This window comes from Aureococcus anophagefferens, assembly GCF_000186865.1.
Source record: "Aureococcus anophagefferens unplaced genomic scaffold AURANscaffold_1, whole genome shotgun sequence".
Lineage (NCBI taxonomy): Eukaryota > Pelagophyceae > Pelagomonadales > Pelagomonadaceae > Aureococcus > Aureococcus anophagefferens.
Window position 1 is genome coordinate 1,527,381 of NW_008705561.1, and position 12,375 is coordinate 1,539,755.

The following is a 12,375-nucleotide window of genomic DNA, read 5'->3' on the forward strand; positions in this document are numbered from 1 at the left end:
CACGTAGAGGAGGGGCGGCGGCGCGCCGCCGCCCCGCGGCGACCCGCAGGGATTGGGCTTGCCCGGCGCGCCGGGCACCGCGGGCCGGAACGCGCCGTCGCCCGCCGCGCGCGCGCCGTCGTAGTCGTACGCGCGCCACGCGCCCGGCGCGGCCTCGGCCTGCAGGAGCCGCTGGCGCTGGCGGTGCTCGTAGAACTGGGCGTCGCCGCCGTCGGCGGCCCGCGGCGACGCCGCGGGGGGCCGCGGCGCCGGCTCGGCCTTGACCGCGGCGGCGCCCGCGGGCGCGGCGGCCGCGGCCGCGGGCTCGGCCTTGGCCTCGCGCGGCGACGCCGCGGCCGACGGCGGCGCGGAGCCGCCGGGCCCGCCGCCGAGGAAGCGCGCGCTCAGGAAGGCCTCGCCGGGGAAGACCATGGCGCTCCGCCGGAAGGCCTCGCGGAGCTCGCCGAGCTTGGCCTCGGCGGCCGCCGCGCACTCGCCGCGCCGCCGGAAGATGAGCTTCCCGATCGACGCGCCCGCGAACTTCTTCGAGATGCGCATGCGCTCGCAGCGCAGCTCCTTGGCGAGGAAGGCCCGCAGCGTCACGCCGTCCTCGCAGCTCGGCACCGTGCCCGCCGTGAAGAGGCTGATGAGGCAGTCGGCGTACGTCTGCTCCTCCGCCGTCCACTTGCCGCGCCGCATGGGCTGGTCCGCCGGCGGCTCCGGTTTGGTCGTCGGCTTGGGGGCCGCCGCGGCGGGCGGCGGCGCCGCGGCGGGCGTCTGCGTCGGTGGGGCCGCGGCCGGCTGCTTCTGGCTGTCACCGGCGATCGCACTCGTTTGCGGGTCGTCGGCCATCGTTTTCGTCGGGGATTTTTCGCGTCGCGTCGCGCAGTGCGCTGGGGGGCGTCGGTGAGGGGCTCGTATGTCGGGAGAGGAAATTTGCGCAGGGAAATCGCAAAATCACTCGTCCATGCCACCGGCTGGCGGATTCTCGAGACCTTAGGCTAGCTGTCCTAGTGGGCTTCCGAGAATAGTCAACCTAGCGTCAACGAAAACTTCAACGTTATCTCGTTTGATGTCGAGCTCGTCCACACACCTTCGGGGCCCCTACTCCTGAGCGCTCCGCAGGTCGACGCCGTTGTTCTCCTCGATGTGCTTGACGATGCCCGTGTAGTCGAAGTCCGGGCCGAGGCGGTCCACGGCGCCGACGAGCGTCTCCTCGACGCTGGGGAGCGCGACGGCGCCGGCGCAGTGGCGGCGCACGAGGGCCGCGCCGATGCCGACGTCCTTCTTCATCAGCGCCACGGCGAAGCCGTAGTCGAAGTCGCCCGTGAGCACCTCCTTGGGCAGCCGCACCTCCGTCTGGAGCGACTTGCCGCTGCCCGCGTTGATCGCCGCGAGCGCCCTGGCCGGGTCGACGCCGTAGCCCTTCTTCAGCGCCACGAGGCCCTCGCCGGCGGCGGCGAGGTGGAGCGAGTTGAGCGTGTTGTTGACGGCCTTGACCGCGTGGCCCGCGCCGACGCCGCCGAGGTGCACGAATTTGCCGGCGAACTGGCTCGCGAGCGGCTCGACGGCGGCGACGTCGGCGGCCGCGCCGCCGACCATGACGCTCACGGTGCCCGCCGCGGCGCCGGCGGGGCCGCCGGACACGGCGAGGTCCACGTAGGCGCTCCGGCCGAGCGCGGCCGCGATGGCCTTGCTCTCCTCGGGGTCGCCGGACGTGACGTCGACGACCGTCGCGCCGGCGGCGAGCGACGCGTCGGCCTCGAGGGCCGCGGTCTTCGAGTGGGCCGACGTCGGCAGGCAGAGGAAGACGACGGACGCGTCGGCGCAGGCCTCGGCGACGGACGCCGCGGCGACGCCGCCGTGGGCGGCGACGAAGGCCGACCGCGCCTGCGCCGCGAGGTCGAAGACGGCCATGGTCCCGCCCTGGCCCGCGACGTAGTTCGCGACGCGCCCGGCGAGGGGCGAGCCCATGTTGCCGAGGCCCACCCAGGCGACGCGGAGAGACGGGGCAGCCATCGAAGATCGATCAAGTTGTCGCGGAAAAACTTCCGACGGTGCACTAGTTACTTGGTGCACTCTCGAGAGTCGGTGATGCCCTTTTCTTTTACGACGTCGCCGCGGCGTCACTTGCGGCGTCGTCGCGCGGCGAGAACCGGAGCGCGACGACGGAGACGTTGTCCGTGCAGTGGCGGTGCGTGACCGCGTCGTCGACGAGGGCCCTCGCGGCCTTGTCGAGGTCGCCCCACGCGCGGCGGTTGCCGTCCGCGGAGTAGGCGAAGTCGGCGAGGAGCCGCGTGCGGAGGAAGGTCGCGGCGTCGACGGGGTTGAAGCGCGTCCAGAGGCCGTCGCAGGCGAGGAAGAGGAGCTCGTCGCGCGCGCTGTCGAGCGTGAGCTTGACGCGGACGTCGGGCTCCGCGGAGATGGCGTTCTTCGTCGCGTCGGCCTGGGGCCGGCCGCAGAGCCTCTTGATGGCCGCGTCGCCGAAGGTGCGCGACACCTCCATCATGCCCGCGGCGCGGCCGCCCGCGTCGACGGCGCCGCCCGCGTCGACGATGCGGCGCCGCTCGCCGGGCGCGGACGCGCGGTGGTCCGTCGTCAGCGCCAGGGCCCGCGCCGGCGGCGGCGCCGGGAAGCCGTCGTGGGCGCCGAGCTCCCAGGGGAACTTGGAGCGGTGCGCGGCGGACGCGCCCGGGGGCCCGCCGACGTCGCCGTCGCCGCACCGGTCCCGGGACTCGAGCGCCTCGTCGCCGCGCCGCACGAGCACGGCGCGGCTATCGCCGAGGTTGAGCACGTGGCACTCGTCCTGGACGAGCAGCGCGGCGACGCAGCAGCAGCCCTCGGCGTCGAACCCGGACGCCGCCGCGTCGGCCTCGACGCGCGCGCACGCGCGCCGCAGGGCCGCCTCGACGCGCTTCTTGCTGTGCCAGCAGTGGACGGGCGCCTTGTCCGAAGCGGCCTTGGCGGGCTGCCGGGCCTGCTGGCGCAGCAGCAGCGCGAGCTCGCGCGCGACGTGCGCGGGCAATCTGCGGCAGCAGAGCTCCGCGACGCGCTTGCCGTTGTGGCCGTCGAGCACGCCGTAGAGCGCGACGCGCGCGCCCGCGGGGACGTCGCCGCCGGCCTCGGCGATCAAGGCGGCGAATTGGTCCGCGTGGACGACGCAGTGCGCGTCCTCCATGGCCGCGCGCTTGCCCGCGTGCGACGCCACGGCGACGCTGACGTTCGTCTTCCAGGGTTTCAACGTAGGGAGCGCGCTTGCGTCGACCTTTTGGCGCTTCGCCGCGGGCTCTGGCGCGTCGGTTGGGGACGGCGCGGCGGCCTCCATGCCTTTGCTTGCGCCGCTGGTGAGGCCGAGATTGCCACAAAGTTGCCACAGAGAGGCCTCTGTCCACCACCACCGCCGTCGTCCACAGACACCGCCGTCGTCCACAGACACGCGCCGCGTGTCCTCACCCATGGCGTCGATGATCACGAAGGTCAAAAAGCTCAACCCGGCCACGACGGCCGTGCTCGTCTGCGACATCCAGGAGCGGTTCCGCGACGTCATCATGGGCTTCGAGAGCCTCGTGAAGTGCAGCGGCTTCGTCGTCAAGTCGGCCGGTGAGCTGGGCATGCCCGTCGTCGTCACGGAGCAATACCCCAAGGCCTTCAAGAAGACGGTGCCCGAGATCGCGTCGCTGCTCGACCCGGCCGGCGGCAACGTCTTCGAGAAGACGCTCTTCTCCATGTGCACCGACGAGGTCAAGGCGCACCTGAAGAAGCTCGGCTGCACGTCGGCGATCCTCTGCGGCCTCGAGACCCACGTCTGCGTGCTCCAGACGACGCTCGACCTCCTCGAGCTCGGCATCGACGTCCACGTCTGCGCGGACGCGGTCTCGTCGCAGCGCGACTTCGACCGCACCGTCGCGCTGGCCCGCCTCGCGAGCTCCGGCGCCGTCGTCTCCACGTCCGAGTCCCTCGTCTTCCAGCTCCTCGGCAACAGCAGGCACCCCAACTTCAAGGCCATCGCGCCCTTCGTCAAGGAGAACGCGGACGCGTCCAAGACCTCGGACCTCCAGCACCTCTAGGCGCGCCGCTCTTTTTGGCCGTAATCTACAAACAAGGCTCTGTGCAGCGGGCGTCGCCGCGCTGCTTCAGGGTTGGTCGCGAGGTGAGACGGGAGAGTTTTTTGCCTTTGGCGAGCAAGGCTCGAGCAAGTCTCAAGAGAGGTCGCCCGCCGGCGCGCCGCCCCTGCGGGATGTGGCGCATCCTCGTCTGCGCCCTTTTCGCCTTCGTCGACGCCGCGGAGGGACCGGCGGTGGACGCGGAGACGAAGCACGACCGGCAGTGGAAGAAAACGGGCCCCGTGCGCAAGAAGCTCGGCGACAAGCAGCGCCTCGTGCCCCTCCTCGCGTCCAAGGACCGCGCGGCCGCCAAGGACGTCATGGACGTCGTGCGCCAGTGCCCCTTCGTCCAGCGCGACGACCCGGACTGGCACATCGGCCGCGCGGGCGGGAACCGCGCGTTCAAGACGTGCGCGTGGCTGCGGGAATCGGGGGCCAAGGTGCGGAACCGGTTGTGCGGCGTGGCGGGCACGGGCGGCGTCATCGGCAACCACGCCTGCCCGAACGCCTGCGTGTCCTGCTGCCACGGCGACCTCCTGTTCAACGCGTCGCTCCCGGTGCTCCGCCGGTGCCAGGCCTTGCACGACGAGCTCGCGGCGGCCGCGGCCGCCGCGGAGGAGGCCGCCGCCGATGGACGCGGCTTCTGCGCGGACCCGCCGGCGCGGGTCCAGGAGGAGTCGTCGCGGAACATCTGGCCCGGGCCGCGCGTGGACCTCGGCGCGTGCTTCGGGCGGTTTCAGGAGCGCGCGCTCGGGGCCGCGCCCGCGTCGCTCCGAGACGCGCAGCAGGCCGCCTGCTGCCCGACGCGGGACCAGCGGAACGCGACGGTCAACGCCCAGATCGCCGCGTCGGCGAACATCTCCGTGGCCTACGTCACGTACCCGCGGTCGCAGATCGAGGCCGCGGCGTACTTCGCGGCGCGGCGCGACCGCGACGTCGACTTCAACTTCGTCGGGCGCATGCGCGTCTACCGCCAGGGCAGCGGCTACACTTCCGGGACCACAAGCGCGCGAGCGCGCGCATCGTCGCGTCCGTGAACCGCATGCGCGAGTGGGCGAACATGTTCTCGGACACGTACTTCACGGACCGGTCCGTGCTCGTGGACACCCGTGTGGAGAATCAAATCTTCAACTCGACTTCAATGTGAGCGTATATCGAACGGTTCGGACCAGCTTCTTCGGCCGTGTTTCGAGAACTCGATGAGAGCAATCGATCCGTCCAAAAATCAGCCGAATCGACTTCGATTTGACCGAGCTAGAGAGTTCTGAAGTTTTTGGCCGGGACGTCCCAAACCAGTGGTTGATTTCCACACAGGTCGACACGGGCGCGCGGAACGTGTCGGACTACGAGGTCCGGGGCGCCTACGACCGCACGGTCGTCGACGGCAAGCTCGCGGGCTGGCGGCCCATGGGCCGGAAGAACGCGTCCGACTGGGACGAGGCGTCCCGCGCGCACTCGTGCGCGAAAGCGACGTGCGACCCGGCCTACTACGAGCGCCTCGCGCGGTCGAAGTTCACGCTCGCGCCGGCGGGCGACATGCCCTGGTCCATCCGCTTCTTCGAGGCGATCATGGCCGGGTCCATCCCCATCGTCTCCCACGTCGAGCACGCGGGCCGCAACTCCGACGAGCGCAACCTGGGCTACAAGTACCTCCTCGTGTCCGAGTTCGTCGCGCGGCGCCGCGCGTTCCCGGGCGAGCTGCCCTACTGCGCGGCCTGGGCCGACCACAACCGCAAGATTTTCCTGGAGCACCAGTCCTACATCGACGACCCAGCCTCCGTCGAGCCGAGCCTCGCGCGCTGCGCCGCGGAGGCCTTCGCGCCCGACGGCGCCTAGGGACGACTACTTCGGGCAGCCGAGCTTCCCTAGGGACTACTTCGGGCAGCCGAGCTTCGTCGGGTGGTCGCCGAGGAGCCGCCGCCGCCGGGTCGCGTTCGCCGCCGGGCCCGGCGCGCCGCGCGACGCCGGGTAGACGCCGCCGAAGCAGGTCCAGTCCGTCGCGTAGGCCGCGCGGATCGCGCCGTGGATCGCCGCCGCCTCGGCGCTCCGCGCGAGGTCGCAGCGGTGCACGCCCAAGAGGTTCGAGACGTCGTGGCCCTTGTCGAACTGTCCGCGGTCCTTGGGCCGCGCGTCGTCCGCGAGCCACGGGTCGATGGCGATTTCCCCGGCGACCGCGAGGCTCGCGTTCAGCTTCGGCAGGCGCGGCGCGAGCGCGGCCACGAGGTCCCCGAGGTGCTCGACCCTTCCGACGACGTCGGCCTCGGCGCCGTACGCGTAGCGCGTCGCCGGCTGGAAGTGGCGGAACTCGATGCCCGACTGGAAATGGCCGTGGTCCCGAATCGTCGGGCCGACGCAGTCGATCCAGGCGCGGAAGCGCGCGGCGCGCAACGCCGCGGGCGCGCGGTAGAAGCCGGGAACCGTCCGCAGCCGGGGCGCGCCGAACCCCGTCGCGTTTCGCCCCGCTTTCGCGCAGAGGCGGTCGAGGTTGCCGTCCCCGACGAACTGGTTGAACATGGCGACGGCGCGGTCCACGGGATCTCGCACGACGGCCGCGACGGTCCACGGGACTTTGCGCCGGGCCGCGTCCCCCGGGCCGTTGTCGCAGACGTCGATCTCGCCGAGGCCCGGCTGGCGGCGCGGCGTGCACCCGTAGAGCCGCGCGAACATGGCCCTGATGTACTTGCTCGCGCCCTTGTGCGGCGTGACGACGAGCAGCTCGTCGGCGAACGTCGCGTAACGTTCGAAGAGCGGCGGCCGCGAGGACTTTCGCGCGATGGTGGCGCAGCGCGCCGCGCGGCACCGGGCCTCGTCGGCCAAGGTGCGCCACTCGACGGTCGCGTTGGCGGACGTGGCGTTAAAGTCGCAGGCGATGTCTCCGAGCGTCGATGCGTTGGCGCCAGTGCACGCGGCGCCGACGCCGATGCAGTCGCGATTCGGCTGGCACTTCTCGTTCTTCGTGCAACGGTAGCCGCACAGCTGTTCGCTGCAGTGCATGCCCGCGGCGACGGCGACGAGGCCGCAGGCGACGAGAGATGGCAGCCCCATCGATCTACATCCCGGCTGGTTGAAGCCTCCTTGATGCCGGCTTGAACTTCGCGAGCCAGACTCTTGTTAGGCGCCGAGGCAGCGAGTCCGAGGTCTGGGTCCGCGCCGGAGGCCGCTGTTGATGGACGGTCTCACGGAGGTGGAGCAACTCAAAGCTTTGCTCGTCGTGCTCACCTTCGGCGTCGCCGTCGCAGGATTGCTCCTGCCGAGCTACGGCGGCCTCGGCGCCCGAACGAACGTGGCTTTGAACCTGGGCGCCGGCGGCGTCGTGCTGTCGTCCGCCGTCGTGCACCTGCTGCCCGACGCGGCCGAGGCGGACGAGGCCTTCCCCTGGGCCTTCGCGCTCTTCGGCTTCGGCTACCTGTCGACGCTGAGCCTCGACGCGTTCGGCGGCGGCCACGGCCACGGCGCTTCGCCGGAGGGCGGCTCGCCCAAGTACGAGTCCGTGCCGAGCCTCGAGGGCGGCGCCGCCGCGCGGTCCAAGGCCGCCGCGCGGTCCGCGGCCGCGGCGACGGCGTCGGCGACGACCGCGCTCGCCGTGCACTCGCTCGGCGACGGCACGGCCATCGGCGTGCAGGTCCACGCGCGGGCCTGCGCCGTCGTCGGCCTGGCCATCGTCGTCCACAAATTCTTCGGCGCGCTCGCGCTGGGCGCGATCCTGAGCCGCGACGGCCCGCTGCTCAAGGCGCCCGCGGCGATCTTCGCCGTCGCGACGCCCCTGGCGCTGCTCGCGTCCTGGGCCGGCGCGCGCGAGGGCCTCTTCGGCGGGGTCTTCGCCGACCGCGCCACGGCGCTGTGCGCGGGCACGCTGCTGCACGTGTGCATCCACGAGATCATCGGCGGCAACCTGCGGCGGCCCGAGCTCCGCGGCCCGGCGAAGCTCGCCTACGTCTGGGGCGGCTTCTGCGCCATGACGCTGCTGGCCGTGTGGGTATAGCAGTACTCCTGGGGGTCGGAGTCTCGTAGGAGTCTCGAGGGCCGAGAGACGCGACGTAAAGACCAGCCTCAACCTCCAGGAAACGCCGATCACCGATGGGTGGCCTTTGAGCTCGGGCAGCCCCATGACGGAGCCGCCGCCGAAAAGCTGGTACAGGCCCCACGCGCCGGCGGCGCCGCCGGCGCGCGCGCACGCCAAGGAGGACTACCCCGTCTACGTGACGACCTTCCGGAACCCCGACGGCGGCTTCTCGCCCCACTACCTCGAGGCCAAGGCGCGCATCGAGCGCCTCGGCTTCCTCGTCGTGCCCGTCGTCGGCGGCGACGTGGCCTTCTGGAGCGCGCGCATGAAGACCCGGGTCCACGAGAGCGGCATCTGCTTCCTCCACGTCCGCGAGCTCGTGCTGCCGCTCGTCGACGCGGCCAGGCCGGGCTTCCTCGTCGCCGAGGACGACGCGTGCTTCCACGAGAGCTTCACCTTCGACGCCTTCGCGGCGCTCCTCGAGGCCCACCCGGGCGCGCCCCTCTGGCTCGGCTACCAGAAGGCCGGGCCGGGCTACTGCATGGGCACGCAGCTCCTCTACTTCCCGGCGGCCGCGCTGCCGCGGCTGACCGACGCGATGGCGCGGACGAGCCCGCGCCACATCGACCTCTTCTACCGCAAGGTCCTCGACATCCCGCGCCTCCCGAACATGACGACGGACCGCTCGCCCTACTGCGGCGAGTTCGAGCACTTCACCGTGATCAGCGGACACCAGGTCCGGCCGGGCGTCGCCGTCGGCCGGCTCCCGCTCCCGCCGGCCCACGTTTCCGCCGCCCAGAAGGCGGTTGCGCCGACGGCCGCGCCGCCGCCGCCACCGCAGCAGCAGGCGGCTCCGCTCAAGGCCGCGCCGCCGCCGCCTCGGGCGACCGCGCCGCCGCCGCCTCGGGCGACCGCGCCGCCGCCGCCTCGGGCGACCGCGCCGCCGCCCGCGCCGCCGCCGGCCGCCACCGCGCGGCCCAGGGGCACGTCGAGCTTCCGGGAGTTCGTCGAGAGCCGGAAGCGCGCCGCGAAGGCGCGGGCGTAAGCGTGCTCGCAAGGTTTAACATATCCCGCCGGCGGGATATGTTATAGAGCCGGCGGGATATGTTAGGTCCACCTGGTCGAGACTATCGTTGATCTCGGAACAGAAACCATTACCCCGCGACGTCGTAGTGGCGCTCCGCGAGCCACCAGGCCAGGTCCATGGCGTCGTCGCGCGAGAGCGTCTTGAAGCGCGGCTGGGGCCGCCGCTTGCCCGGGGCGCGCTCCGACGTCACGAGCGCCTCCGCTGAGGCGACGTCGAAGACGAAAAAGCGGCCCGCGGCCGCGCCGCCCTGCTTGAGCCGGCAGATGCGGTGCGCGCCGTCGAGCATCGTGAAGCGGGCCCCGCACGGGTTCGCGCGCGACTCCACGACGATGCCCGGGACGTCAGAAGGTCCGCGGCCCGCCCGTTTCGCGCTGCCCTGCTGGCGCGCGCAGTAGGTGTCGACGCTCTCGCTTTCGCTTCCCGTCTGATCCTTGTGGCAGATGTCGGAGAGCGCGAGCGTCCGCGGGCGGAGGTCGCGCTTCCAGGCCGAGCGGATGAGATCCTCGATGGTGATCTTGCCGCGCGTCTTCGTACCCACGGGCCACGTCGAGGAGCACACATGCCACGAATGGAGCACGTGATGGACCCCGCCCCGCCCGGCCGTCATCGAGGTCGCCTCCGGCGGCGGCGAGCCGGTCCCGTTCGCCGTCATCGAGGTCGCCTCCGGCAGCGGCGAGGCGGTCCCGTTCGCCGGCGGGTCCCGCCGGTCGCGCGCGATCGAGAGCGCCTTCGGCGGGGCAGTCGTCATCAAGGACGCTTTCGGCTTCGCTTTCGATCTGTGCCCGAAGCCCATCGCGTGCGGATTCTCGGCTCTTACGTCCACGGCGAAGGTCGCGACCGTGATGCCGACCGTGAAAAGCAAGGCGAGGAGGCATTTGCGCCAAGAAGTTGCTTGTGGTTCGTCGGAATTTCTATCGATCAGCTTCTGGGTCTGCTGCTGGTCATCATTTGTCAAGCCCATGATTTGAAGCGGCCGCAATCGAGCACGGCGCAGGCGGCGGACTCGAGGCCTCGCGAGGGGCGCCTGTGGCAGACGGCGTCGCTGTCGATGCTGTCGTCGAAAAGTTTCCTCTCGTGCGTCGCCGCGAGATGGACCCGATGACCATCTCGGCCGAAGCACAAGCCCAACGCTGGCGGGTGGGGAGCCCGACCACGCCTACGAAACGCCATCCAAGGCATAAGGCGTCGACGCCCATGTCGCCCATCGAAAAGCAAGCCGAGGCGTGGGCGTCGATCGCACCTTCACCTCCGTCGACAACGACAACAACGCGCATCCCGCCGCCGCGCGAGGGCGACACGGCCTTCGCGGCCCGGGAGCTCGACCGGCTCCAGTCGACCGTGCGGCCCGCGCCGTGCGACATCTGGGCGCCCTTGGCGACGGCCGCCGCGGCGCGCGGCGACGACGTCGCGCTCCGCGACCTCGCGACCGGCGCGTCGTTCTCCTACGCCGCCGTGCTCGCGCGCGCGAGCCGCTTCGGCGCCTGGCTGCGGTCCGCGGGCGGCGCGACGATCGGCGCGCGCGTCGGCCTCATGACGCCCAACTGCGCGCCCGCGATCGAGTGCCACTACGCCGTCGCCGGCTGGGCCGGCTGCGTCGCGCTGAACCTCAACCCGCGCCTCTCGCCCGACGAACTCGCCTACTGCCTCGAGGGCGCGGACTGCGAGGTCCTCGTCGCGGACGCGAGCTACGCGGGCCTCGTCCGAGAGGCTCTGAAACGCTACGAAAAAATCCGCGCCGTCGTCTGGACTGACGTGCTGCACAAGGCCGCCGCGGACCTGGACGTGCCGACCTTCCTCTACGAGACCATCGTCGCCGACGGCCCCGTCGTCGAGCGCCCCGAGGACGCCAAAGCGCTCCCGGGCTCCGCCGGCGCGGAGATGTACTACACGTCGGGCACGTCGGGCCGCCCCAAGGGCGTCGTCCTCAGCCGGAAGACCGTGCTCTTGCACGCGCTGGGCTGCATGGTCGAGCACCGCCTCAAGCGCGACGACGTCTGGCTCCACTGCGCGCCCATGTTCCACCTCGTCGACGCCTACGCGATCTTCGCCATCACCTGGGTCGCCGGCACGCACGTCACGGTGCCGGCGTTCGCCGCCGCGCCCGTCTTCGACGCGCTCCGGGACCACCGCGTCACCGTGAGCAACGTGGCGTCGACGATGATCACGCTGCTCCTCGCGGACCCGGCCGTCGGAAAGGCGGACGCGTCGTCGCTCGAGATGCTCTCGTGCGGCGGCGCGCCGCTCTCGGCCGCGACGGTCCTGAGCGCGCTCGCGACCTTCGACTGCGAGTTCTTCCTGTCCTACGGCATGACGGAGTGCTGCGGGAAGATCTCCATGTCCCTCGTCGACGAGGCGACGCGCGCGCGCGTCGGGCCGGCGAAGACGCTCGACCTCATCACGTCGTCCGGCCGCCCCTTCGGCCTCCTCGAGGTCCGCGTCGTCGGCGCGCGCGACGGGTCCAACGTGCCGACCGTGGAGCAGCCCCTCGAGGCCGACGCGGACGCCGTCGACGTCGCGCCGGGCTCCGGCGGCGTCGGCGAGGTCTGGATCCGCGGGCCGACGCTCTTCTCGGGCTACGACGGGAACGCCGCCGCGACGGCCGAGGCCATCACGCCCGACGGCTGGTTCCGCACGGGCGACCTCGCCAAGGTCGACGGCCACGGCTACCTGACGATCACGGACCGCGCCAAGGACATGATCCTCGTGGGCTCGGAGAACGTCTACTGCGTCGAGGTCGAGCGCGTGCTCAACGACCACCCGGGGGTCAAGCTCGCGACGGTCTACGGCATGCCCGACGACGCCATGGGCGAGCGCGTCAAGGCCGTCGTCGTCAAGCAGGACGAGTCGCTCACGGCGGCGGCGCTCCGGCGCCACGCCGCGGCGAGGCTCGCGGATTTCAAGGTGCCGTCGTCCGTCGAGTTCGTGACCCGGGCGGAGCTGCCCATGACGGGCTCGGGCAAGGTCGCCAAGGCCGCGCTCAAGAAGCGCGACGCGACGCTCGCCGCGGAGCGCAAGGCCGCGCGCGCGAGCCGCAAGCAGGCCGCCCAGCCCCCGTCGGGCGTCGCGGACGACGTCTACGGCGTGACGTGGGTCGACGCGCCCCTCGCCGCGGAGGCCGCGGCGGCCGTCGAGGGCTTCTGGGTCCTCCTCGACGACGGCACGGGCGTCGCCCCGGCGCTCGCGGCGAAGATGACCCGCGCGAC

At 71.9% G+C, this 12,375-nt stretch overlaps 3 protein-coding genes across 3 annotated transcripts; 2 read left to right on the forward strand and 1 right to left on the reverse strand.

Annotated features, from left to right (window-relative positions):
* Positions 1–1,083: 1,083 nt before the first annotated feature.
* Positions 1,084–3,304, reverse strand: AURANDRAFT_60663 (hypothetical protein; the record flags this gene model as incomplete). Its single annotated transcript, XM_009034423.1, has 2 exons — positions 1,084–2,048; positions 2,110–3,304. The coding sequence occupies 2 exons, from the start codon at positions 3,302–3,304 to the stop codon at positions 1,084–1,086; spliced, it is 2,160 nt and encodes a 719-aa protein (XP_009032671.1).
* A 139-nt stretch (positions 3,305–3,443) lies between these two features.
* AURANDRAFT_19051 (hypothetical protein) lies at positions 3,444–4,046 on the forward strand (the record flags this gene model as incomplete). Its single annotated transcript, XM_009034085.1, has 1 exon — positions 3,444–4,046. One exon carries the CDS (start codon positions 3,444–3,446, stop codon positions 4,044–4,046), a length of 603 nt encoding a protein of 200 aa, XP_009032333.1.
* Positions 4,047–10,366: 6,320 nt separating this feature from the next.
* On the forward strand, positions 10,367–12,157 carry AURANDRAFT_18768 (hypothetical protein; the record flags this gene model as incomplete). Its single annotated transcript, XM_009034086.1, has 2 exons — positions 10,367–11,611; positions 11,663–12,157. Coding segments are annotated over 2 exons (1,740 nt in total), but the record flags the coding sequence as incomplete, so codon positions are not given.
* Between the last annotated feature and the right edge of the window lie 218 nt (positions 12,158–12,375).